The sequence below is a fragment of the Manacus vitellinus genome, unplaced genomic scaffold, assembly GCF_001715985.3.
Source record: "Manacus vitellinus isolate BGI_N305 unplaced genomic scaffold, ASM171598v3 scaffold_5_pilon, whole genome shotgun sequence".
In the NCBI taxonomy this organism is placed as follows: Eukaryota; Metazoa; Chordata; class Aves; order Passeriformes; family Pipridae; genus Manacus; species Manacus vitellinus.
The window spans coordinates 6,672,987-6,700,260 of NW_021940682.1; the positions used below are offsets into that span (position 1 = coordinate 6,672,987).

At 49.6% G+C, this 27,274-nt stretch overlaps 1 protein-coding gene across 1 annotated transcript in view; it reads left to right on the forward strand.

Annotated features, from left to right (window-relative positions):
- The window catches only part of LOC103754643 (sodium- and chloride-dependent GABA transporter 2), a 32,794-nt gene extending 6,683 nt beyond the window's left edge, over positions 1 to 26,111 (forward strand). The window contains 13 exon segments of the mRNA XM_008920495.2: positions 959 to 1,093; positions 1,787 to 1,927; positions 2,478 to 2,562; positions 4,875 to 5,007; positions 8,931 to 9,065; positions 17,956 to 18,059; positions 20,862 to 20,986; positions 21,547 to 21,659; positions 21,806 to 21,943; positions 23,004 to 23,106; positions 23,745 to 23,845; positions 24,267 to 24,437; positions 25,603 to 26,111. Of these exon segments, the coding sequence (XP_008918743.2) occupies positions 959 to 1,093; positions 1,787 to 1,927; positions 2,478 to 2,562; positions 4,875 to 5,007; positions 8,931 to 9,065; positions 17,956 to 18,059; positions 20,862 to 20,986; positions 21,547 to 21,659; positions 21,806 to 21,943; positions 23,004 to 23,106; positions 23,745 to 23,845; positions 24,267 to 24,437; positions 25,603 to 25,722 (1,604 nt within the window). The 3' untranslated portion in view covers positions 25,723 to 26,111.
- Positions 26,112 to 27,274: the final 1,163 nt, after the last annotated feature.

Here is a 27,274-nt window from a genome sequence, read left to right on the forward strand (position 1 = left end):
TCATGGAGTCCAACTGTTAACTCTGCACCCCTTCAACTTCTGTTTGTCCACAGGGAGCTGCCAAGATGCCTTCCCTGTTTATTTTGCTCATGTATTCTTTTTGCAAGAACAGGAGGGCTGTGGGTCTGAACCCAGCTGGGACAAGTGGCAGGGTGGGAATCCTGGCCAGTCCCTAAAGCCCCCCTTCCCTCTTCCTGCCCCTGCATGCTAGCTAAGCTTCTTAGGGAAATCTCTTGGGTTTTGAGTCTACTTGTGCACCAGGGTTGTTATGGACTGTCCTGCAGGTTTGTCTCCTGTGCTCTGTGGGGTAAAGGCCATTGCTGCCTTTAACATGAACCTGGGGTAATCAAAAGCCTAATGCATTTTATCTCTCACTGCCCATTTCATGACAGGGCTTGAACAGGAAGGCAGCCCTAGCTGCTGGCATGGGGTACATACTTTCCTGCACTACTTGCTTTTTGTTTGCATGTCTGCTGCTTTTCTGTGAGCAAAGACTGAGCAAACCCACAGACTGGGTGAAGATGTCAGTCTCTCTGTGCTCCTCAGTGCCTTGGTGTTGTCATCCATGGGTTTGTCAGCTTATTCAGAATAATCAATGTGAAAGGAGTCACCAACTTGATTAAAAGTCTCAATGGCTTTACAACAGGGTGTTCTTCTGTACTTCCATGCTGCTATTGATAACTTACTTTTTACACAAAAATCAGGCCTAGAAGCTTTTCTTCCCTCTGGATCTTTTGTAAACATTGAACTTCTCATGCAATTGCATCATTCCAAGAGATGAAATGTGAGGAAAATCCCTTTTTCCTGACATCCCTTCCATGATCTTCCTGCACTCACAGCCCCCATCCCTTCCAGTCTGTCCTACCCAGGAGGAACCTGCCTGGTGACAGGTTAGAGACAGCCTGACCCCAGTTACCCCATGGGGCTTATTTTTCTATCTGCCATTTGAATCTGCCAGGTGCCTTCTTCATTCCCTACCTCATCTTCCTCTTCACCTGTGGGATCCCTGTCTTCTTCCTGGAGACAGCGCTGGGACAGTACACCAGTCAGGGAGGGGTGACGGCCTGGCGCAGGATCTGCCCCCTCTTTGAAGGTGAGTGGGGTGAGCCTGGGAGGGCATGGAGAGGTGGTGAGAGTCTTGGACCCTGGGAAGATGAGTGGTGATGTCTCTCCCCACAGCCTAGAGCATTACTCACCTCCACGCATACACTGCCCACCCCTATCCCCTATCCTGGGAGGGCCACCGGCTGCCCCCTTTCCAAAATCACCCTGGAAAAATTGATCACCTTTTCCAACAAACAGCTCCCATTGTTACATTGCATCCCAGGTTCCTTCTTCATGGCCACAGCTCTGGCCAGGAGCTTTGTGCCCAATCAAGGTTGTCCTCCAAGAGCTAAGTGGGGAAAACGCTTCTGGTGGTTATGAGGAACCTAAAACATTCTGCTGTTTTTTTCTAAGTCAATGCTATGTCATTTTCCTGAGTTTGCAGGTGGCTTAAAACCTTAGTGGTGAAAGGTGTCAGCTCTCTTAATAAATGGCTAGCAGTCAGATCCTCCATTTCTAGCACCATTTCAACACAGTCATCCAGCATCGAGCCACTTTCCATGATTTCTCTGAAAGTCTCAGTTGCTGATGGCTCTGGTGGCCGCCCCGCTGGCACTCATCCAGCAGCGTGCTCAAAATGCAGAGCAGCAGATGCTAACATTGGGTGAGCACCTCCTAAAGGGAATCCTGTTCCTCTCCTCTGGCATGTGGGTCACCTGCCTTTGGGACTCGCTTTCTGCAGGAATTGGCTACGCCTCACAGGTCATCGTCATACTGCTGAACTTCTACTACATCATTGTCCTGGCCTGGGCCTTGTTTTATCTCTTCAGTTCGTTCACCATCGACCTCCCCTGGGGAAGCTGTGACCATGAGTGGAACACAGGTGGGTGTGGAGCCCCCTCCCAGTCCTCCACCACATCCTGGTTGAGGGAAACCTGCTGCTGCCCACGGCCAAACCTCGGGAGAGTGTCTTGCCCCTGTGTAGTGGGACATAGGGGTGGAGGGTGCTGGGTTACTGCAGTGCTGCTGGCACTTTTGGGGAAGAGGCTCAGTTGTTCTGGGTCTTTGCTAGAGAGCACCGCTGCCCAGCCACTTGCAGCACCTATCCAGTGCAGTGCAGTGGTGACCTCCCTGGGCTCCAGCCACCAGGAGCACCTTCCTTCTTGGATCTTCCAGTCAACCTGTTCTGTGTGTTAGCCACCAACCCCGTGCTGGTTGGGAATGTGTCCACTGGAAGAAAAATTAAATGCAATCATCTTAAGTGTCCCTGGCATGGACTTGTTTTGTGCATCTTTGGGACTACACAAAATTTGTCCCAGAGTCAATGTCAATCAGTGTTAGCACTGTGGATGAAAAGAGAGGGATTTTTCAGATCCTCTGGTACTCCAGGCACTGCTGCTTACACTCTCTCTCTCCCTGGGCCTTTCCCTCAGGGAACTGCATGGAGCTCCAGAGGGCGAACTCAACATTCAACGTGACCAGCGAAAATGCCACCTCCCCTGTCATCGAGTTCTGGGAGTAAGTAAAGGACAGCCCTGTAGACCCCTTTCCTCTCAGACAGATTTTCCCTGGGCAAGGGACAAACCCTGAAGTGGCACATCCTATTAGCCCATCCTTGCCAGAAGAGGACACAAGAAGGGAAGCTGGGCAGGTCAGAGTGAAGGCTCTCAGGGGCAGCACTGTCAGTCAAGGGTAACCTTGCTGGGCTTGTGGTGTTTATCTGGGGCTGAGCTAGCAGACCTCAGAGCCATCTGACTTTGTCTTTCTCTGATGCTGTGTTCCTGTCCCTCTGGACCTTTTGGCCTTCTTGGTCTCACTGACCCTTTCTCTTTTGAATCCATGCTGCTATGTGATACCAGCATGTTCCCAGGAGGCTCTGGCATGGTGGGTGGTGACTTTTGTATGTGAGCTAGTCTTATTTTAAAAATAGAAAAAGAAGTGATGTTTTCACTACAGAGTGACTAATATGCAAGCTATCCCGAGGAAAGAAACTCACCAAAACTGAAGTTGTAGAATCAACTTACTTCACACTGAAATTTGGTCCCTCATTTTCATTGTTTTCTCCCCTTGTGTTAGTTACCCTGAGGTACGGAGTAATTTTATTTCTGGCACCAAGGCATAGGCCTGCTGGCTTGGAACCTCTGATGGTCCTCAGCATCCCCTGGGAGAGCAGGCCCAGTTAAGCACTGAGCCCTGGCTGCTGGACTGTGCCAGTAACCCCTCTGCTGCCACTCTGCATTTCCCTTGTGTGTTTAGCAGGATGGAGAGCTCTGCCCTCGCTGCCCTCAGCAGCACTACTGGCTGCTGTTGGTGCATGGAGCACATACACAGTACCTCCAGGGCATCTCCAGCTTAGCACAGGCATGCTACTCTTAAAGTTTTTAAATTTTCTTTGTCTCCTGCATGCTTCCTGAGCCTGTGCTCTCCCTCTGCCTGCTGCACACACATGGCCTACCTTAGACTACTTTTCTGGAGGCTGGATGCTGGAAAAGTTGATGTTTCCATCACTGCTGTGACCATCCCTGTTTTAATGGGGAAGAAGCACACGGGATTGGAAATTTCCACTGTCCCTTCCTTCTGATGCAGTATCTGTTCCTGCCTTCCCTCGGCAGGGTGGTAGGAGGCTTCTTCAAGAAGCTCTGACCTGTCCAGTGGGCTGACAGGCTCCAGAGGCCTCTTTTGGCTGCAGTACAGTTCCCAGTTAGTTACGGTCTACTGGCATCCTTTGCCCACTGGTTACATAGTCCATGTCCTTAGAAACAGACAAAGAGCAACATGACGAAATGTGTCTTGGAGAGCAGTGTGATTTTTCCAACCCCTCTCTCATCCTCTCAATCCACCAAAAGGTTGTGGGGCGGGAAGGGCAACAGTGTGTATTAGACTGTGGTTCTCCTGCAGCACGACCTTCATTTTGGGATAATCGCTGTCTTTTGCAGCAGGGTGGGCATTGATGCTGGGTTCCAAGGTAGTGCATGTCCCTCTCTGGCTGTCTCAGGCTTGGGGTTTTAGGATTACACTGTGGTGTTTCCCACTCAGATCCATCTGTGTGGTGTAGGAGATGGAGGAGGGTGAGTCCTTAGTTTTGTAAGCGATAAGGAACATTTGACATACACATGACATGGAAAGCTGCTGTTGTCTGACCTCATCTGAACCAGGGTCTGTCTAGCCCAGGATCTTATCTCCACACTGGTTGAAAGAGGATGCCCAAGGTGGCCTCTTCTGACTGTGCAGTGGGGATTATGGCAGTCTTGGTTGGGTCTTAGTCACAGAATGGGATGCTGTGCTGCTCTGTGTCCTGAGATAGCTGCTTCTAAAGACAGAAGAAGTGTACTGTGGAGAAGTGGTTGGACAGCACTGCTTCTTTGGTGGTCCTGATGGATTCTGCACGGTAAGTGTGGTGTATCCTTCGCTTTGAGGTTTGAAGCATGTCAGAAGTGTAGATGAACTTTGTAATGTGCATGAAAAAGGCCTGGGCAGAGCTTGTGTGTTCAAAATGTTGCATGATCTTGCAGAGAAACAGCTCTTACCATGGAGGACAATACAAATGAAGGGTGGGAGAGGACAGGAGAAGAAATATATTGGCCCAACAGGTCAGCCCTAGAGCAAATGTAGAAGCAAGTGTCTGTGCATCACCTTCCAGGCTGACAGTTTTTCAGGGGAGAACACTGCTTGATTGCTTGGAGGCTTGCAGCTCAGACCTGAACCTTGTTAGTAAGACAAGGTTCTTGTCTCCCCAGAGCCATCAGGCACTGAGAGCCAGGGGTGTGTTGGGAACATTAGTGGCCAACATCAGTGACACTTGCATGTTCCTTTGCTTCCTCCCAATACAGGAGGCGAGTGCTAAAGATCTCCGATGGCATCCAGCACCTGGGTGGTCTCCGCTGGGAGCTGGCTCTCTGTCTCTTGCTGGCATGGATCATCTGTTACTTCTGCATTTGGAAAGGAGTCAAGTCCACAGGCAAGGTGAGTCCTTGGTTCAAGTCAAGCCTCTTCCCTTGATCACAGCTGGAGTGCTTGTTCTAATCACCTTTTATAGGTTCAGAGAGGTCCTAGAGATTCTCTGGGAACCACTCCTGTCTGTGTAAGCTGCCAGGAGTCTGTAGGGCTCAACTTGCAGGAGTGTGAGCCAGGCTCTGTGTTTTGGGTAGGAAAGGATGGGAACACTGAGGCATCTCAGGGCATTAACTTCCAAGATGTATACACCCATCTGGTCCCTCTCCATCCACAGGCCCAGGAGACTCTGCAGTCTTCCTATGTATGGGGTGGTTGCATGTTCACTTCCCTCCCACTACAGTGTGAGCACGCAGCGTGTTTTTGCCTCTGATGGCAAGTGCAGCTGGAAAATCTTCAAATTCATTAGATATAAACAAAGGTAACTCTGAGGGCCTCAAAGCCCTCTCTGCCTTGTCACCATGGGGGTTGTCTTTTATTCTTTTTGTTTGTCCCAACTCTTCATACAGTTGCTCGTATTTTCCAGCAATAAAGGTTTCCTTTTTTATTCCCCACACTAGTCACCAAAGAGTTATATATTTAAATGCTTTTGGGAAGGATTGGTGTGACTGCCCAGCTCCATTCCATGCTCCCTCTGTCACAAAGTGTGCCACTCTCATTTGCACTGACCCCATTACTTAGTTTCTGCTACCGCCTCCTGACCCCATTCCCAGCCAGCTTTGTCTGGGGCCAGCAAGAACAGATGAAAATGAAAAGGTTTAGTGTGTTTCCTAAATGGTGTCTTCTCTGCATGTCTTGAACAAGACATCATGTGTGAAGGGATGTAAATTTTGACTGCACCCATTTCCATCAAGTTGATGGCATGGATGTTAGCAGTTCCTCCTGCTTCCAGAATAGTCTGGGTTATGAAACATGGCAGGGAAATCAAGCATCTTGCAGAGATGATATTTTCTGGTTTCCATGGAGTAAAATTAGAAGAAAAGAGCAACCACTTGCTGTGGTGACCTGTTAAAAGAAAGCAGAGGCAGTCTAATAACAGCAAATATGATACCAAGATACAGCAAACATAGTGTGGGAAGTGCCGAGAACAAATTTGATCTATTTCAGACAGAAGTACTGGTGATGGTGAGATCTTCTTGAAAACAGAAACCTTCTTTCAGTGAAGCAACAATGTCCATAGGCTTTATCAACCCTCCACATATTTAATAACCTGACTAAAATCATGACTGTGGGAATACAACCCCACTGGGGAAGAGATACACCTTCCTTGTGTGGATTTGCCTGTGGAGGGTCAAACAACATGAGGTGAAATCATCAGAACACCAGCAGCAGTTTGCATCCTCCAACGCAGGACCTGCCTGACCCCGAGGAGCGCTCACAGATGCAGGAGGTTGTCACAGATGGAACCACTTTGCTGAGGCGTGTGGATCAGATTCAAATAAAACCCTGGATGTTGTTGACCAGCATGTGACAGAACAATCACACTGATCCCTGCAAGGTTCCCAGTGATGTAGTTAGTGCTAGCAATGCCCAAGAAATAAAAAGATTGGGTCTGATCCAAGCACTGACTAATATCTCATTGGATCCAGATGTTCCTGTTGTTAGATAGAAGTTTGGCACTCTTAATACAGCAAAACATTCTCCAAATTCAGGTCTCTGGTCTCAGTGGAGATATGTGACTGACTGCTGAGTGAAAAGCTTAACACACTAATTTGCACAAGCTGTAAAGCACATAGGATGCTACCAAAATATGAAATCCAAATCATATGTCAATTTGTACTCTGAGCTCCTAAAATTGATGTTATTTAGAGATCCAGGCGAGAATGTGCAACCTGGCAACCTGGAAGAATGGGCACTAGGGTTCAAAGGCAATAAGTTGTTTTTATGATTTTTGATTTTAATCTAGCTTTCACAAACTGAGAAAGATTAAACTTGCATCCTGTTATTTCCTGAAGGAAGCCTTTGGTTCTGTGGTAAATACAGTGATGATGGTTAAACTTGCAGGACCTGAAGATTTGATAAACTGTCACGGAAGAGCTTTAAATCAGAGGCTCCTTGAAAATTTGAGAATGAAATGAATGATGATGTTTGCCTGTGTTGAAGGATGCTGTCCTTGGGTTTCTTCAGTGTTTAGGGTGCAGATGGGGATGGATCTGCTCCCACAGACATCTCAGGCAATCCTGAACTGCAGCAAGGAAGTGTTTTTCACTGACCCCTGTGGTATTACCCAAGACTGCTGTGATGTATAGAGAAGGGCACATGAAATGTGTAGAAAACACAGAGCTGCAGGCAGAGATGATAATCTAGTATTGTGGTTTTTCAAGGACAGGCTATCTCTCAAATCCTTCTATCCTACAATACAAAACTGAATCGCTGGAGAGTGTGTATCCTGACTCAAAGGAGGACTCACATTGCAGTGAGGAGCTTTGGACCTTGCTTTATTCACATGGAGTGTATTGGAGTGGATCCAGAAAAAATCTCTTTCTGAATCACCACTCAGATCATAAGAATTACCCAGGGGAAGAGTGCAAGTGGTCGTACTGTCCCAGGAAATCATACACTTGTTCTTAGTAGGACCTCCTTTAATGCAGAAACTGCTGCAGCTGCGGCACAGCCTGTAACTCCTGCTAAGGGATGGTGGCCTTTAGGTGGATTTCGAAACAGCTTATTCTGGATGGATGGGCAGGTGTGATGAATGGATCATTTCACATCATTACATTTTACACTTCCTCCAGAGATGAGCCTTAGCTCTCCAGTGCACCACTGCCGAGGCTGAGGAAAGAGCTGTGGGGTAGCGTCCAGGTGAAGCATGCTGGTGCAAGTCCTCACTCAGCACGTCCACACAGGAAAAACCTGAAAGAGCAACATTTCTTTTTTGGCCTAGCATGATACGATGGGCTGAACAACCTCTTTTCAGGGTGGCCAATAACTCTTGAAAGTGCAAAAGCAATGTGAAGGGATTAATGACATTACTTGAATTTCTGAGGAGGCTGTGAGCCCTTGGTATCAGTTTGTTTGTATGGGAAACATAGACTACAACATTGTGTTGTGGTGGCATGCTACAGAAAGTAGCCTTAACAGTCCTGAAAGTGCCCTGGTAATCCCCAAATTGAGTGTTACATTTACCAGAGGTCAAGTCCCTGAAAGGATTACTGGATACCGGCCTCCAGCTTTCCCCTGAGGGATGTGGCTCCTTTGCTAGAGGAAGGAATTTCAACCCTGAGTACATCTACATTGCTCATGGGGCTGGTGGCATAAAAAGCAGGAGGACACAGGTTAGAGGTTCTGTTTGGGTCTGCATCCGTGATGGCAATTCTGAGATGTACTGCCCTGCTCTGTGTGAAATACCCGTGTTGGGTAATTGTACAGGGGTCAGTCAGAGGCAGCCTCTGTGAGTCCCTGCAGTGGGCAGAGGTGGGTGCCAGCCCTGAGCTGGGCACCCCCCACTGTCCCTGGTGGTCCTTTGGTGGCAATCACATTTCAGAGTGTACCTCTTACCTGCACATCCCTTTACCCTTACTACTAAATCCTGTGGAGAAGAGACTGTCTGTGTTTGATTCAGACTACTTGGAGTAGGGACGTGCAAATAGATACTGGGGGCAGCTCCTTCTCTGATGCATGTAGATATTACACTGCTGGCTTCAGTAGAGCTACTATGTCTCTAGCCTGGTGACAGCCTGGCTCATGGTCTGGATTGCTCTTGGGACTAGAAAGGTTTTCTCTGGCTCCAGACATGTAATGGCATGTGACAATTTTTCTGGGTGCATTTTAGAATGCATTTCTTTCTATTGCAGGAGACAGGAAGGTGCTGGGTGAAGCAGCTTGATGTGTCCCCTGGCAATCTCTCCCAGCCCAGGGGTCAGTGCAGTGCTGCCAGCACTGGGTGCTCTGGCCCATGCTGCTCTCTCACACTTGTCCCTTCATCCCCCTCCCAGGTGGTGTATTTCACAGCCACGTTCCCATACATCATGCTGATTGTTCTGCTGATCAGGGGAGTCTCCCTGCCCGGGGCATCCCAGGGAATCCTCTTTTACCTTTATCCAGACATCAGTCGCCTTGGGGACCCCCAGGTAAGGTGGAGGGGGAACTGAATGGATGAGCTGTGCTTGCATGGATTCCTGTGGCTACCCTCACTCTCTTCTTTTTGTTTTCCCACTTTCTTTCTTCCAATTTCTTCCTTCTGACTCCTCTTTTCCCCTTCTGTGGCCATAAGGCAGGGCTGTGATATTGGTGCATACTCTGACAGTCCCTGCATTCTTGTCCTCCAGTGCAGTTACCATATTTTCCTGTCTGAGTTGAGCCTGACTTGCTCAGGGGCTGGGGCACTGGGATTTAACCCTTCATCACGAGTGGTGCCAGCTTTCTCCCCCCTTTCCTGGGGAGGCTCCTCTGCTGCGAAGGCAGAAGGTGCACGGGGCGTTACTTTGCACTGTGCTGGCAGCTTGTGGGGTTGAGCCCCGCTCCTGACATGTTTGCTTCAGCTTCCTGGGGAAGTATGCCGGATGCATGGATGGTGAGAGCCGTGGCATGCTGCAGCAGCAGTCCCCGGGATCTGGCTGCCCTCTTTGCCTTCCCATCCCTGGTGAGAAATTCCTGCCTGTTTGACAGGAGGGTCAGCGCCCGCCCGACTGCTGCTTTTAATCTCTTTGGGACAAGTTCTTCCACGTTAAATCCTGGCTCCAGCTGAGCTGCTGTACCAGCCTTTGTGTGAAGGTGTTTCCAAAGGAGATTAAAGGGTGCCTACTTGGAAAATAGGCCAGCAAAACCCTTAGTAACCTCATTAACTCTTTCTAGTCTAGCACCAGTGTTGCCTTGGTTATTAATTTTGTGAATGAGAACATAAGTGCTGGGGGAGGTACAGCTCCAGCTGATCCTGCCCTCCCTGATGGAGGAGAGAGGATGCCTCTTCCCTGGGGGCAGGGGGTATAGCAGTGTGTCAGAGGCTTCAGGTCATCCTCGGGCTCTGCCTGTGCCCAGGGTGCATCGTGGCTCCGTGCAAGTCAGTTTGACTTACAGCTTCTGATCCGGGGAGGTAAACACAAGTGTCCGGTTTCCAGCTTCAGGCAGTCTGGTTTTTATCATGGGAAAGACTCAGAGTTCCTACTCAGCTTCCTGGAAGTTGCTCTCTGGTCAGGGCTGTGCCTGAGCATGGGGTGAGAAGCCTGTTTTACAGTGCCAGCTCCTCTCTCTCTCTCTATTTTGTCTGTGGACAGGAGGTGGGTAGGACAGCTGTTCCCTCGGCATGAAGGTGCAGCAAGGCTTGGAAGGGGGTTAGGACAGGTCTGTGTTTGCAGTGTTTGTGTCTCCATTCATGCTGATGAGGTGCAAGAGGCTTCTGAAATGAAATAATATTTTCAAATGGTGCTCCTTCCCTTATGAAAAGTCCTGTTGTTACTGTGGCTGCGTTGCCCAGGGGACTGAATTAAACCACCTCAGGCGTGGCATGGTTGGTACTAGTTGTGTCCTCATTAGGTCTGTCCTGGCAAACTTTTTCAATTACAGCCTGAGCTTTAGAAGCACAGTTTCCTTCCAGCCTGGAAAATGCTAATGTGCCGGTGGAAAAGCAGAGTAGCCCTTCAGAGCAAGAGGAAAACTGATGAACCAGGGAAGGAAAATTTGCTCCTTCATCCCTCCCTCCCCAACTCCATCATTCCCCAGTGAATGCTTCACTTCTGTGGGAAAAGCAGGAGTTGGCAGCAGTGGTTGCCTTCCTCCAGCGAGCTTTAACCACCCTACTGAACCGATTAGCAAGGCTTGAGGCTTCTCTTTCATTTTCCCATAAGAGAGGGAAGGTTTAGTGCCCCAAGCCCCACGAGTGTGTGTCTGTGCTTCCCTGTGTCTGTGCAGGGACAGTGTGAGTCCTACCATGCCCTTGGGACCAAGTCGATTATACTTGATTTGTGCTCATAGGACAGTGAGCTGTTTACCCACAGTCCTGCACTGCCCGGCAAAGTGGAGGATTCTTTAGTGCCTGGGGAGGGATTCTGGAAGTTAAAAAAAAAAATTAGGAACACCCTCTGCAATCTGAACCTTATGATAAAGGCTTCTCAAGGGGAGGTTTAAACGAAGGGCAAACAATACACAAGGGGACAAAATCAAAACTCTTCTAAGTTGTATGAAAAACTAGGTGAAAAGAGGGGATGAATTATTTACCAGATTCTATCCAGGGAGCAGCAGCAGATGTGATTAAGTGTCAGAATATCAGGCTGCTGTGTGGGAAATCATTGCTTTTCACCTGCCAAATGACCTTGGACAGAACCGGGAAATCCTGCCTATGAGAGTCAGGCAAGCTGATTGATGGTAGTCTCTTCTGGCCATGAAGTCTACAGTGCTCTAAATCTTCCTGCACCTTCATTTTCTAAATCTATGAAATGCTTATAATTAAAATGGTAAATGAATTGCATTTGACAGGTAGATCAGACTATACAGAGAAACTGCCAAATAAAAGTTTTGAATAATGAAGTCCAGTTCCACTCAAATACAAGCAGATAACAGCAAAAACACCAAAGAGATCATCAATTTTGAACTGTGTGCCTCCAAGCGAAAAAAAAAACCCAGAAAAACAACCCCACAGTTAGTTTTTTATACGTATAATAGTTAATATTATGATATTAGCACGTCAGCCATAACTAAGTCCAAAGTTTTTTCCCCCATCTTGATTGCATTTTCTGTGCTCCAGAAGGTTCCTTCTTATTTCATAGAACAGGTTGTGTTTTAACCAAAAGGGACTCATGGGATCATCTACCATTTCTACTTCTGTTCACTCCACCCTTTTCAATTATCAGTTTTATCAATTATCTATTTCAGTAGAAAATACTGGAAATTTATGAATATGATTAAGGATAATGATCACTAGTGCAATCCACTAGTGATAAGCTGAAATGAGAGGAACTCAGAGAGGAATAAGGCTTAAGTGTGTGAAAATTGTCAATTAAAGAACTTTTCTCAGATGCTGGCAGGCTCTCTGTTGCTTGATGCTTTCATACCACTGCCAGGCACTGTTTAAATAGACAGATTTAAAGTGAGGACTGATGGGCTTGATGCAGAAAGTGCCAGCTGGGTGTTTGGGTTTGCTTTAAAGAGAAGAAATGTAATAGTCTCCTTTCACTCATATCAAATCTCAAGTGATTTTAGCTAAATTTCATTAAATTTAATGAGTGAGAATGGAGAAGGAGGTAAATTCAGCAGCCTCTGAGCATATCTGTCTCTGGAAAAGAAGCTAATGTTTCTCAAAACCTCCCACTCTTGTTTTCCTCTTGAAGTTTCCAGAAACCCCTCCACCTTGCTGTATGTGCTTGCACTTTATCCAGTCTTTAGATAAAGGAAGAGCTTTCTGTGACAAACTGTTTTCCAGCCACCCCAGATGTGCTGAAAGCCCTTGAATTTGGGGGCTGTATCCCAGTCCTGGGGGCAAGAAAGCGCCAGAGGTGCCAAGGGCCAGCAGAAGTGTGCATTACTTTTCAAATATCCTTCCCTACATTCCTCTCATTTCCTTTCACCCATTTCCCCGATGGTTGCCTTTTGGAGCAGCGTTTGCCCCTGCAGTTTTCCCCCGGGGGTTTTGCTTCCCAACAGGTATGACAGGAAGGGGAGGCAAGAGAAGAAGATGCCCCCATTTTTTGGGGGGGGTCTGTCTGCTCTGCCTGTGGCTGGAGAGAGAGAATGCTGATGGCTGATTCATGGTTTGGACTGGAGCAGCTCTTACTGCTGAGGCTGTGCTGAGGATAAGCCTCTTAGACCACCACAGGGAGGATGAGAGGTGTGTGCATCTTGCAGGGCTGTGACCAAGGGCCCCTGTAGCCACACTGGGGAAGGGGTCAGAGCCCCAAATCCTCTCCAAATTCAGGCCCTTCCTGATGTTGCTCCATGGCCAGCAAGAGCTGCTGCTTCCCAGCAAGAGGGGAGGGCCACCATGGGCTTGCTAAATATTATTTGTTCCCCTTATTTATTGTTTTCCCAGCAGGCCTTTGACTCGGCCCTGTGTGCTGGGTTTGTGCTGTTGCCGGCCCCCCGCCTCCCCTTCCTGGCGGCCGGAGTGTTTGTTTTCCTGCTGGAGGACAAACCGCTGTTCCTGTGTGTGGACACGTGCACCAGCTGGGCTGCCCTGGCACGCTGTTCTTGCTCCCGCCGTGTGCCCTCATGCCCTGGCAGAGGGTCTGCAAGACCAGGCACTGCTCACACTCTTCCTGGGGGACAGAGGGCAGGTACCGGGCAGCAGGGAGGAAGAGCCTGTAGCCCGCACAGCAATGCCAAAGGGGCTCAGGGCTGGAATCATCTCCACCTTGCTGGAGCAATGCATCCACGTGGGGTGAACCACAGCTGTATTTACCTTGCAGGGCTTCCTCCTCCTCCTCCCACGCCTCTTCCCAGCCCTGCCAGCATGGGACTCGGGTGGCTGTCTGGCCACAACCGTGCAGCCCTGCTGAGTCTGATGTCAGAGCTGACATAGCAGGAAGGAATAAAGCTGTCTGTCTGTCTGCCCACAAGCAGCAGGGCATGGAGGACCATAAAGCCCAGCTTCCCAGGCAGCAAGGAGCATCCCTTGGAGCACTCCTTGCCCCTTCACACCTCCCTGGGGCAGGCAGCTGCATTTTTGGGGATGAACCAGAAACCTATTTGTTTTCTTGTGGTGTTTAAAGAAACCCCAGTGGTGGAAGGGCCCTGCTGGTTGTAAAGTGTCCCTATGGGTCTGCAGTTCCCTGAGGTGTGGGAGTGACATGAGGTCAGTGGTCTCCGATGGGGATTATGAGGGCCTTCAGTGCTGACACAGGGTGATTAAGTGGGAAAGAAAGCCCCTGTCCCCCATTCCCAAGGAGCCTAAGGATGTATTTTCTAAGCAGAGCTGGGGCTTGGGACTGGGAACATGATGCTTGGCTGAGTGTTAGCTGGACAGAAGGACCAGGAACATTTTACAGAAATGGCAGTGACTTGTTCCTTGCCTCCTCTCTCGTGGGATAAATGGGAATGAGGGAAAGCCTGGCCTGTGCAGCAGGGCCCCAGGGCTGCACAGCTCTGTGCTGCTGCAGTGCTGTGGGGTGTGGGCTGTGTCTTGGGGCTGGGGCCTGTGGGCTAGTCCTGAGTGAAGGGGGAAAGGCAATCATCTGGAAATGGTGCTCTGGGAGTCTTGCAGCAAAACCTTAGGAATCATGATCTCCCCTTTTAAGGCTTGAGTGATATGTTTGTGTGGTGCAGTGGGTGGCTGGTGGGTAGTGCCAGCACCACAGGCTGACTTGTGAGCCATGATGTTGTGAGCAAAAGAAATGCTGGTTGAACTGTAGCTCAGGACCTGGGTGGTTTTTGTTCTTTGCTCTGCATTACACCGAGTGTGACTCTCCACACAGCATGTGCCCACCCTCTGCTGTATCATCACTGCCTGTTGATGGGGATGCTCTCAGCATGGCACCTGTATTTGATGTATGGCATACACTGGGGTTCAGTAACATTTGCTCAGAAATGGTCTTTACTGTTGTAAGTGCTTTGAGATCTTCCTAAGGAAGGATCTGTTTCAGTACAGGGCGCTATTAAATTTCAGTACAAGTAATAAAGCAAATATTGCTGAGAAAATTAAGGGATGAAGGAATGGCTATAACCATCTTGGATAACTGCAGCTCAGGTGTAAAGGTTTTGGCCAAAAACTGAGAGCAGGAGGTTATTACAAACTCAACAACATGTTCAAAGAAATTGAATTTTGAATTAAATAAACTGGATAGCTTAGAAAACTGCAGACAAGAATAAAATCGAAATACCCATGCTGCCAATATGCCAGTGAAATCTGAACAGGATAAACTTTACCAGTCTCTTTGGGAGCAGCAGCCAGAGAACAGCAGGATGTTTTTATCTGCAGTGGAAAGAGAGCCCTGTCTGACCCCAGCGAACCCCTTTAGTCAGAGAGGTCTGGGAACAGTTGAAAGAAACATTTTTCTGAGTCACTGCAGGGAGAGAAATGAGCAGAGGCAGCAGGTTGGGAAGGAAAGATTTTTTCAGCTATTTGCTGAAGTGAGTGGTCTGTGTAGCCCCTGTGAGCCCATGGGGCTGGATGGGCAGCACTGCCTTTGGTGAGAGGCTGGAGGAGGCTGGACCCTCTTCCAACCCCACTGCTCCTACAGTCCTGGGAATTGCTGCTGCTGCTAAACTCCATCACTAGTGGGTCAGGAGCATGTCTTGTTGCATCCCACTGACCCCCATTGAATTTGGGAACTGCAAGGAGGCTGGGAAGGTCATAAATGTGTCTTGGTTTCTGGCCCAAGAGCTGTAGTAACCTTTTAAAACATGAAATAATGTGCGCACAGCCTGAGCTGGTGCTCACAGTCATGCTGACTAAGTAGGATCATAAGCTCTGCAAGTCAAGCTTAGCTTTATTTACAGTTTCAGCTACAGGCTGATTTGCTTCAAATGGGAACATATGCTAAGGCAGGTCCTGTATTCCCCAAAGATATCCCTTTGGGGCTGGACTCCCACACAGTCCGGTGTGCATCCCAGAGCATGCAGCAAAGTGGGGAGCCCACAGACCCCGTGCTGGTCTCTGCTACACAGTCGGGGATTTTAGAAATGAGCCACTTCATAAGCCACGGAGCTAATGAAGCTTGGTGTCTTGATATTTGGCTTCTACCACGGATGGTAAAGCAGCAGTTCTTTTCCTGCCCCAGGGGTATTTCTCATGTCTCTCGTTTGTGTGATTTATCTGATATTTAACACTGGTTGACTCTTCCTCCCTGTAGCTTTCTGCTCAGTGGGGACCCTGAGTTCCTGTCTTTTTCCTGTTCCTTAACTGTTGTGAAATTCATAGGTAGTTGATATTCTTGAGGTTTCTAACAACTGTTAAATCTGGTTGAAACTTGTCAACTGGGTCTAATGTTACGACAAGCGTGGGGTAGGCAGTTTAATGACAAAAGTCTTATCTTGACAAATTAAACTACAAGAGCTACAAACCCCACCAGAGGGTGTGTTTTGAGCTGGAATTTGATGAAAAACAAGAGCTCTAGCAATAACTAGCAAAATAAAAAGCAAACCTAACAAAACATTTCACCCCAATCTGTGCAAAGATGTTTAAATTATTGATGCAAAGGTGTCAGCTGGTCCAGCTCACCTCAGTGCCTTGCTGTGCCTAAAAGGTAGCTGCAGAGTGAAAGCTGTGCCCTTACTGCCCACAAGCACAGTGATGCTTTAGGAATCAATTTTTTAAAGGGCTTTGATCTTTTTCTAGTATTTTTGAAATGAAAAAAATAACTAATACTCTGCTCTCTAAACACATCTTCCCATTCATCTCCTCCAAAAAGAGTAAAATATACTGAGGTCAATCACTTTTCTGACTTCCCAGTGCCTTGAACTAGGTGTTCCAGTCCCACCTCATCACCTGTCCCTTCCCATTCTACAAATCAGAGACTTGATCTCACTCCCTTTTTCATCTGAAACCCAAAGTCCAGGATTTCCATGGACCAAAGTGGAGGATGTGGGGTCAAACATTAGGTTGCTTGCAGGAAAGTCAGGGAGAGCAGTTTCACCAAATCCAGCCCTAGCAGTGCTTCTCTTTCTCTCCCTATGGACAGCCTTGCTGGGGTTTGCATCAGTGGGCAGGGAGAGGATTCATTCTGTGTATCTGTACCTTGAGCTAAACCTGGAATTTCCTCCAGAAAAACCACAGCTAATGGTACCCTAGCATGCCTTCATGAGGCCTATCAGCCCAGGAAGGGGAAGAGGTAAATATGAAACCAAACCTCTTGCCACACGATCGCACTTTGGCCAGTATGGAAGAGGAAGGTCAGAACAGTGCTTTGGTAAGGGTGGCCTGAGCAACAGGGGTGGCTGGGCAGGTGCTGCCAAGCTGACCATTGCCTCAGGACATGAGACCTCGGTACAAGTGTACCTGACAGGTACAAGTGTGATTTGAAGTCATCAAAACCAATGTGGTGCTTTCCATTAACACCTGTTCTTCTCAGAGGGGTCCTGGGGCAAGGCTCGCGTTTGTCTGAGGGTGGCACTGCTGGGAGAGGACCATATAGCCAAATGGAGACTTTTCTCATAAAGTTGTCCCAGTGATACTTTTCTTCTGCTTTTCTTTCCTGACTAGCTTATCTTTTGTCTAAAGAATGTGGCTACCCTTCAGCAGTGGTTGGATTATTGTCTCATCTCTGTTTTATAAACCCCTTGGGAAAAAAGACCTTAGAAAACAGAGGTTTATTAAATAATGTTTGTCATTGCTTCATTCCTCGCTGTTGGTTCCCGCTTTTGCTGTTCTCTGCAGAAGGCAGTGACAGTGGTTGCATTGGTGACTGCACACAGCTAGGCTTTCAGATCAAACTTGGCATTGACAAATGTCAGCCTTGGAGCACTGGGATGTGTTATTGACAGTGAGAGCAAAGCGCCTCATGGGAATAACAGTGGTTTTGCATGTTCTTTTAGGAGCTGTCTTTTGCAAACAACTCTGTTTATTTCTAGTACTCCTCTCCTCCCCAGTTAATTTTCTTTTAAGTATTGGAGCCTTTCCATTAGGTCTTGGAGAAAAGGGCCACCACCAGAAGCTGTATCCATGCTACTCAGAGGGAGACCAAGCTTACCCAAATCAAGTTCCCCTTCTCTGGTAGCAGAGGGTTCCCTCAGCTCTCATGGGAAGTATTTATCCAGTCTCTCCCTGCTGGAAGGCTCTCCACAGTTGCAGGGTTCTGCAGATTTGTCAGAGAAAGAAAGAGGTGATGAAGAGCTACATGGGATGTGGGTTGACAAGGCTCCTGATGCATTCCTTCCCTTTGGCACTCTTAGGCCCCCTGGGTGCCTCACTGAGCACTGTAATTCCTGGCACACAACCTGCCTCTAGAGAAGGCTTGTCTACATGCTGGGTACTGCTGACCTCCCAATCCCTGGCCTTTCTGCTGCTTACAGCAGCCTCCAGGCTCTGCCTCTTCGCATCTGTGCAGTGTCTGCGCTGGCCTTGTCTTCTCACCTCTGTTTACATCTCCCTTGCAGGTCTGGATGGATGCAGGCACTCAAATCTTCTTTTCGTATGCAATTTGTCTGGGATGCCTGACGGCTCTGGGCAGCTATAACAAATACCATAACAACTGCTACAGGTAACTGGAGCATGGCTCTGCTGCCTAGAGCCTTCCCCTCCCTGAACATCAGCGTGCAGAGGCTGGTGAACTGCTGGAGGCTACTGGCCTTCTGAAGTGTCATGATTTCTGTTCCTACTCAAGGTGTAGAAAGACTCTTTCCAGGTGTTTTTGCCCCAAATCCAGCTCTCCGTGCTTTCTACCTAAGGGACTTTTCTGTCTGTGCCATGTTTGACAAATCCCCTCTTCCACACTCAACAAAGTTAGATCCTCTTCGCCAGCTTTGTGACCCCAGCCCAAATGACAACCTCCCCTATTACATGGATGCACAAGTAGCAGTAGGGGAGGCAGAGCTGTGAGATCTTAAATGGCTGTAGTATGGACCCCTTTCACCTTGTGATTTATCCCTCTGTGGTTCACTTGGACCCAGTGACCTGCACAGCTGTCAGTGCTCTGGGTTCCTATGTGCTACCTGCACATAAGCCTGCAGAGGTGACTTCTGTTTCTTGCATGCTGGGCTGCATGAACAGAAATGGGCAGGTTGCCAAATAGAATCAGGCTGCCAGGTTGAAGTGGTCAGGTGAAAATACCCTCATTTTGCAGTAGGTGTATTCAGCACCTGGAGCTGCATCCTCAGGGGTAAAAGGGTAGTGTGAGAGGAAAGAGGACACCTCTAGGTAGACCTGCCCACCTCTCCTCCCACCTTTTCTCTGCTGATTCTGTTGCTCCCAGCACTGGGTTCTCCCCCTATCTTTTAAACTCAAAATTGTGGTTGTTGCCATGGAAGGTCCAGGCAGACCACTGCTACATGATCCTTGCTTGGCATCTTTCTCTCTCTTCACCCTAGGAGAAGTTGATTCCAGCTGCAGGGGTGCCTCTCCAAAAGCAGGTGGGCTGGGACTCCTCTTTCTTTCCATGTCCCATCTCCCAGATTCAGTTTTGGGAGAAAAAGCCACAGGAAAAGAAGAGATAATGGATCTATCTCTGGCCTGCTACATGTCCTTGGACATTAGCCCTTTGCACCTCCAGTCTAATGTGTAGCATGGGGATGATGACAGGGACTGCTCAGCAGCAAGGTTGTAAAGGGCTTCAGTAACTGCAGCTGGGAGATGCTGTGGTAAGGGGAGGAATGTCTGTTTGCACAGAGACCATTTATGCTATTTGGCTTTTCTAGGAAAATTGTTCTTAGTTTCAGAATATGCCTATTCCCAGGCATGGACCCAGTTTCAATGAGTCAGTCCTGTGGTCTCCAGGCTTGATTTGGATAGGCAGACAGACAGAACCAGGCTATAAAAGGGCAGAGGGACAGCAGCATGGTGCCCCACTCTTTTATGCCAGGCCCAGGGTAACCTTCAGTGACCTGGAACAGGAAAGGATGTGGGGAGGAGGAACCATTATTCAAATGGCAGTGGTCCAAGAAAGTACCAAACAGCATAAACCATTTCTTGTTTTCTGGGACAGTTAGGAAATTCTTCAGTGTTCCCTGGCTCTTCACTTTTTCAAGTGCAAATCTGCACAGAGAACTCTTTCCTCTGGCCATTTTCTGCATGTTTCTCTCTATCTTGACACCTCTTCCCACCTGCTGGATGGCTGGAAAACACCTTCCAGTCCATGCCTTTCCAAGGAGGGTTTGACCTGTCATGCACACATCCAGGGAAAAGAGAAAGAAACACCAGGAAGGGACAGGAACTACTTGAAAAAAGTGGGAATTTGTAAAAAGTGACTGAGAATATAATTTGAATGGAAACCAGGCAGTATATAGAACTGGAGAAATGAGGTTCTGGCATGGCTTCCCATTGGGTTAGCTGGGCTTGGTGGAGTGTGACCCTTCTTTCCAGCTGGAGATTCATTGGCCTCTTTCAGACTCTCCTGCCTTAGAAATCAAATGCCAAGGCAGAACAATGGTGTTAGGTGCTGTGCAGTCCTTGACAATGCAAAGAGCTGCACCTTGGAAGGAATAATCTGAATTTGTATGATATAGAAGCTCTGGATGAATTGTACTTTCTCTCTAGTCAACATTCAAGGAGGGGCAGGGAACCCCAAAAAAGCTAGATACCTAAAGACTGATGCAGAAAATCACACTAGGTTTGCAGAGCAGCATTTAATAAAGTCAGAGCGGGCCACGAGATGCCAGAAGGAGCACGTTCAGTTTGGTTCAGAATATCTCAGAATGATGCTGCAAATGTTATTGTTGTCCCCAGGGTTGCAGTCACAAGAGGACTGGGGAGACTGGAGCATGAAAAGGAATTGGATAGATAAGAGCTGTTTAGTTTAAAGAGTAGATGGATGAGAATGAGATGAAACAGAGACAAAAGGGAATAGATCAGAGAAAATAAATTGGATGGCTCTGTTTATCTTTTTCTCATAATGCAAAGACCAGGAGATACCTAGTAGTGCTGAGAACCAAGAGGATTGTAACTGGTCTGAGAAAGCTATTAAGGAAAAAAAGCATGCCCCCTTTTCAGTCAAAAATAAACTCTGGTACACTCTGCTACAGGAGGCACCAGGGGAGAGAGAGGGGGAAAAAAAAGAAAAAACCCCTGGCATTCAGATTCAGACAATCTCATGAGCAAGGACCTTAGGTGTGGAATGCATCTGCTGTCCTTGGGTGAGACTTTCCCCTGGGGAAATCCTGGTGTGTTGTCCACACTGGGGCAGCTTCCTGCAGCTCCTGCTGCTGAGCTGAGCTGTGTGCTTGGGAGAGACGCCCTGCTGTGGGCACAGTGGCTGGGGCAGAGGAGCGGGTGCTGCCCTGGGGGCTTCCATGGGGTGTGGGCCATACCTGGACCCCCACCTGGCTGATGCTCTGCCCCCTTCTCCCAGGGACTGCGTGGCCCTCTGCTTCCTCAACAGTGGCACCAGCTTCGTGGCTGGCTTCGCCATCTTCTCCATCCTGGGCTTCATGGCAGAGGAGCAGGGTGTGCCCATCGCCGAGGTGGCAGAGTCGGGTGAGTGGGGACTGTGGTGGGATGGGGCTGTGGGGGTGCTGTCCCTTGAGCCCCCAATGACAGGAACATGCCTGCAGGGCACCTTCCTTGCTATAGCTGCAGGTTCCCATCCTGGTGGGCAGCTTTGCTCTCTGCCTCCAAAAACCAAGAAGAAACAAAAGCACACTCATGAAATAGTGAGATAAAACAGCTGTGGTTTGAGGTTAATCCAAGCTGCCTCTAAGGGCAAGGGATTAGGCAACTGCTGCCCCTTATAGGGAGGGTGGTGAGGTGACTGCATGGCGTATGCCCAGGCTTGTGCTGTGCTTCCTGGGCTCAGAGACTTCCCCTGGCTCCCAGACCTTGCGATGGTGATGCAGCCAGTCCCCTTCCTTCCCTTCCTGCTTTTCCTCCACCCCTCCAGGAGTCTGAGTTCCATGCACAGCGCAGGTATAACTGGAGTGAGAGGCTGCATGGCCACAAGCTGTACCTTGGCTGGGTGGCTGCTTAGGCAAGTCTGCCCCAGCTGTGTCGTGCTGCTGCCCTGGCACTGCCCGCTCTGAAAGCCCTTCTCCCTGCAGGGCCTGGCCTGGCATTCATCGCCTACCCTCGGGCTGTGGTCATGCTGCCCTTCTCCCCGCTCTGGGCGTGCTTCTTCTTCCTGATGGTTGTTTTGCTGGGACTGGACAGCCAGGTAAAGGTGCAGGTGTAGAGTGATTCCCTGCCAGACAAAATCTGCCGTCTTTCCAGGACAGGCTTCATCTCGGCTGAGGGGGATCCACTGGGACTGGGAGGCTGGTAAGGATGGGTTGACAGAGATGGGATCTCTGCTTTTTGCAGTTTGTCTGTGTGGAGAGCCTGGTCACAGCTCTTGTGGACATGTACCCCACCATCTTCCGCAAGAAGAACCGCCGGGAGACCCTCATCCTGCTGGTCTCCATCATCTCCTACCTGGTTGGACTGTTGATGCTCACAGAGGTATTTTGGGCTCAGACCACCTGCATGGTACTTGCTGGGGCAGAGGGGGTCCTGGTGGGTGGTGAGGTCTGTGCTGGGGCCGGGAGCTTGCTGGTGAGTCCCACCCTGCTGCACAGCCTGAGGAGGCTGCCCTGCCCTGCCCATGCCATTCACATTTTCCCTTCCAGCCCTCACCCCTTGTGCCAGTCACAGTCCTGACACTTCTCCTGCCAAGGCTGATAGCTGGAGCTCTGGACAGCCCATATTTTGGCTATAGACTTATCTTTACACAAGCCAAACCTTTTACAGCTCTAGCCTGTTGCATGGTAAGGGGAGTGTCTTTGTTCTGAATGGAACTACATGAACATTTGATGTAAGGAAACTCAGTGGGCCCGAGTATGCCCCTTATCTATTATACTGATATACTCTGTATTACTCTTGTGATTAATTGCCTTGGAGTCAAACTGTTCTGGTTTAAAACCTTTAACTGTGCCTACCAGTATGTGTGTGTGTATTGATGCTGCCCTGATGCTCTTTGCACTTTCTGTTTTCATTTGGGCATAATTTTGAAAAGGCTGCTTCTGATGTTGCACCTGCAGCATTGTTGCCTGGGCTTACCCACCTGCCTGTTTTGTAGGCAGCCTTGCAGACCTGGGCAGTGAAACAGCCAGGCTGCACACACAGTTACTTCCCTCTGCAAATTAGGAGCCTAAAGTAAATCAGATGGATCGCGTATCTTAAGGGGGTTCCCATCCTCACTTCCAGCTACAAGAGCTTCTTTGGTTTTGTTTTCTCCTAAAATATCCCCACAATCTCTGGCAGTCTGTTGCCCTGCCCTGCCCTGAAATGAAGGGTTGCAGAGACTCCTGAGAGCAGGGTGGCTGCGTGTCCCCATCAGGCCTCAAGCACAAGGGACATGCCCTTTGCAGTTGGCTAAAACCCTGCCCCAGAGAGAGGAAGATGCCTCCACCTCTGGGGAAGATGCTGAGTTTGTTTCCTGCTCTGGCTCTTGCTCTTTGCCTGATTTCTCTTCCCTCTCTCCCTCCCCGTCTCACTTTGCTGCCCACTTGGCCCTTCCCAGGGTGGGATGTATGTCTTCCAGCTCTTTGATTACTATGCTGCCAGTGGCATGTGTCTGCTCTTTGTGGCCATCTTCGAGACTCTCTGCATCGCCTGGGTCTATGGTGAGTATGAACCAGGGGGGGATCCCCAGCTCTAGTCTCTCAGGCTCTCGCCTGGTTCATCTCAAAATGCTGGTCTGTAGCTCGCTCAACTTGGCAATTGCTTTGCAGTGCAAGGCAGACATCTAAATCCTTGCTTTGGTGCCCCTGGACTCAATCTGAGGGGGATTTCTCACAGGAACACCCTGGGGCATCTGCTCAGCAGACATCCCCTGCATGTTCCTATGTGCTCCTGCTTTTGAGGCCTTCCTTTGTTGGAGACTTGCAACTGTCTGAAAAATCTTTTTCCAGCCTGTATATAGAGAGACCCTCAAACACTTTTGAGAGCCCTCTCTTAGCCTTGACGCTCACAAGGGACGGGTGAAACCTGGGTTCAGGTCCTAGCCTTGGAGATGATGAGAGGCTGGCCCTGCTGACCCACTGGACTGTTCTGGGGAGAGAGGAAGTTAGTCCAGGACAAAGCATGAACCTGGCCACACTCCTGACGAGCTCCCCAAGAGGACTGTTTGCAATGCTGAGGCTACTGCCTCATCTCCTGGGGAGCACCCCAACAGTGGTGCAGCAGGGCCCTGCTCTTGCAGACCCCACTGCCCTACTTCCCTGGTAGCAGTGAGGTATCCCATCCTTCCCCTCTTCCACAGGTGCTGAGCGTTTCTACGACAACATTGAGGATATGATCGGCTACCGGCCATGGCCCATCATCAAATACTGCTGGCTTTTCATCACCCCAGCTGTCTGCATGGTGAGGGCCCACTGGAAAAGGAGCTGTGGGGAGGAAGATGGGCAGAGCTGGGTGCCTCTGAGAAACAGACACCTGCATACATGGAGAGGGATGTGCATGCGTGTAGGGGGTTATGCGGCCTGTACTATGGGAGCCTCTTGTTCTATATGCTTGGAGCTTTGGGGGGGCAGATGAGGTGCTGAACAAGGGGGAGTGCGGCCTGAATCAGCTGTGATAGAGGTGTTTGCTGGTGGGGTGAGCTTCTTGATGCTATGCCTGGTACTGCCTGTGGGGGCTGTCCCAGCAAAGCTTGTCTGTTGCTGTCCTGGGTTGCTCTTTGTTACCACAACACTGCAGGTGTGTACTCACCGGGAAGACCTCTCTTGGCTCACGGTGTTGATTTTCTTTCTCTTTTTTTTCTTTTACTCTTTCACCTTGCCAGGCAACCTTCTTGTTTTCTTTGATCAAATACACCCCGCTGACTTACAACAAGAAGTACGTGTACCCGTGGTGGGGTGACACCCTGGGCTGGCTGCTGGCCCTCTCCTCCATGGTGTGCATCCCTCTCTGGATCATCTACAAACTCTCCACCATCAAAGGCTCCCTCAGAGAGGTGAGGTTGGTGCTCTGGGACCAGAGCATGGGCTGTGCTTCCGTGCTGAAGTCCAGCCCTGCAGGGGGATCATTTGTGTGTTGCTGGTTAATTAGCAGGGAGCCCAGAATAAATCTCTTGAATGAGTCCATTGCTATAAGAGACTTGGGTTTTCAAGTTCTGTGTTGCTGGAGGGCTGCTCCAAGCTGGCTGTTACCTCTTCATGCCCTTTTTTTATTGCTTCTGTCTCTTTGCAAGTGCTAATTGGAAAAAGGTCATTAGATGGAGAGGACAAAGATGATCTCCACGTTGCCCTTAACTGAGTCTTGAGGACTTGCTCTGAGAAAGCTCCAGATGCTCTGAGCATTGTGGTCATCTGAGTTCACCAGTCTGTGGCTGAGGCCATGGGGACAGAGTGGAGGGGATCATTGGAGATTTGGAGTTCCCATCACAGTCTCAGTGCCCTGGATCTGCCCTGCTTCCAGAGCTGCTGGGATCCATTGCTGGCTGCACTAGATCTCATTGAGAGGGCAGGGATCTGGAAAGTCAGACATTGCTCCAGATGGGCATCCCATCCCTGCCATGGCTCATGGTTTCAGGGAGAGATTTCACAAAGAGTCCTGAACTCCCAGGATCCCACCCATTCTCTGCACCCTGTGAATGTTCGAGAATGTGTTGTGACAGCAATGGGACTCTGACCCCTGTGTCCATTAGAGAGGGAGGAGTGGACACAGGTGCAGGGGCTTAGCAAGGGCCATGCAGCGTAATGTGGTATGAGAGTAGCCACTTGTGCACTTGCTGTCCCAGTTAAAGCCAAACCTGTGTGCACAGGCTCACCCTTTGCAGCCTGTGCTGATGGAGGAGTTGACCTGGATGTACTTGGTCACCAGCCTTTCTTTGGACTGCTTTGTAGCTCTGACCTGGAGCAAATGGAGGACAGAGCTGTCCTACCATGTCTCAGATCTCTCACGTGCTCAGTGCTTGTCCTGGGACAAGTGGTTGGAAGATGAGTTTACCCCCTCACTTTCTGAAGTGCTGACTGTCCTTGTTTTGGACATCTTGAGCGTATAGGGATCAGACCTGCAGCCCTGCCTGGCTGGCTGAATGAAACCCAAGACTGGAAGGGAAGGACCCACATGACCTTTTGTCCTTGCAGCTGTGTTTAGTGCCTGTCTTTGCCTTCCAGAGGTTCTGCCAACTCACCTGCCCACTTGAGGACTTGCCTACCAGGCCGGGCATGGGACAGCCCCTTCCTGCCACCAGATCTGGCCTCCTGACGCTGACAGAGCTCGAATCTAATTGCTAGGACTGGTGTGGCTCTCCCTCCCCTCCCCCAGGATGGTTTCTATACAGCATTTACCACCTGTTGGATAACACAAGGATTCTTCACTTGCTGAGAAGAGAGCGATTTCTGGGCTGAGCTCCCTTGTCTGGAAGATTTGAAGGGCTGAGGAAGAGTCTGCCATGGAGATGGTCTGTGTGGAGTTAGCAATGCACCTTAATTCTCTCCCTGGAGAGGGCTTTGAAGGGGCAGATCAAGCACCAGTGTTCCTGAGCATCCCCAGGCTTCTGGTGGGCAGAAAGGAAGGACTGACCCTGGAATGGAGAGTGTCAAAGAGCCTCAGAGTTATGGCTCCAGTGTAGACTTTGGGAGCTTCTCCATTCATTCCATTAAATCCATGTTTTTCCCCACTAGATCCACTCTGTCTCAGTTTTGTCTCACCAGCATCCCTTGCCTGTGGCATGTTAGGTGAGATGTGTGTCAACAGAGCTGTGCTGGCCTTTCAGGTCTGGATCTCTGTTGCACTGGCACAGTGGAATGGGAGGGTGGCCAGAGGAGAGGAAGCTTGGTAAGCCCTTGTATGTGGCAGCCCTGGGGTACCCTAGGTGAAGGGAAGAGTGCAATGGCATCTTCTGATGGAGCCCTTGCCAGCTCCCAGACAAAAGTGTCATCCATGTGATGAGTCACTGGGCTACTCCGGGGTCTGAGAGAAGCAGGGATTGGTGTTTTCTTCTTGCAAGTGAGGGATCATGGGAAGCTTTCCCTCATCTCTTCAGGTCTGTGTCTTTTTTTATGCTGACTTGCCTTCCAGGTGCTTTAGGGCCAGTCATTTCTGTTTTCCTGCGTGTGGAAGAAGAGCTGAGTGGCGGAAACGGACTCTGCGTGTTATGTCAACAAACAGGGCCCCTCGGTTCCAAGCTGTTTGGGTAAAAAAACCATAAAAATCAAAGAGCTTGTGTTTTAAGTGCTGTAGCCCCAGCATCCGAGGAGGGCAGCCAGAGGACATGTAACCCTGGGAAGCTGGATGGCTCCCAGGAAACCCTGAGGAAGCTGGAGCCTGGACAGAGCTGAGCCAGCAGCCGGCAGCGCTCAGCTTTCCGAAGCACAGACGGACACGGGTGGGCACCACGCTGCAGCCAAGGCTTCTGGTGACGCGGGCAGAGGAAGACGCGAATTAAAGCGAATTAAAGCAAATTAGAGCAATCCATGCCATTAGCCACAAGGTGGCCCCAGGACCTCACCTACCGCCGCCGCTCGGGATGGGGTCCTTGGCTGGGTGACGATGGGACCCCTGGGTCACGATGACCCGGCCATCCCCCTTTCTCCCCTTCCCGGTCGCCTGTCGAGGTTTTCTCTGCAGAATCTGCCTCCGACAGGGAACGGTGACCCCAGCTGTGGCTGTGTACTGGTTTAGACTTCTAGGCAATGGCAAATTCTTGGGTTTGGTTTCCCTGGGCTTGGTTTTCCCAGGCTTGGTTTTCCCCGGCTTGGTTTTCCCCAGTTTTTTAGTGTTCTTGGAGCTGGTAACCTGAGATGGGAGACAGGTCCGTGATGGAAAGGAGTCACGGACTTTTGC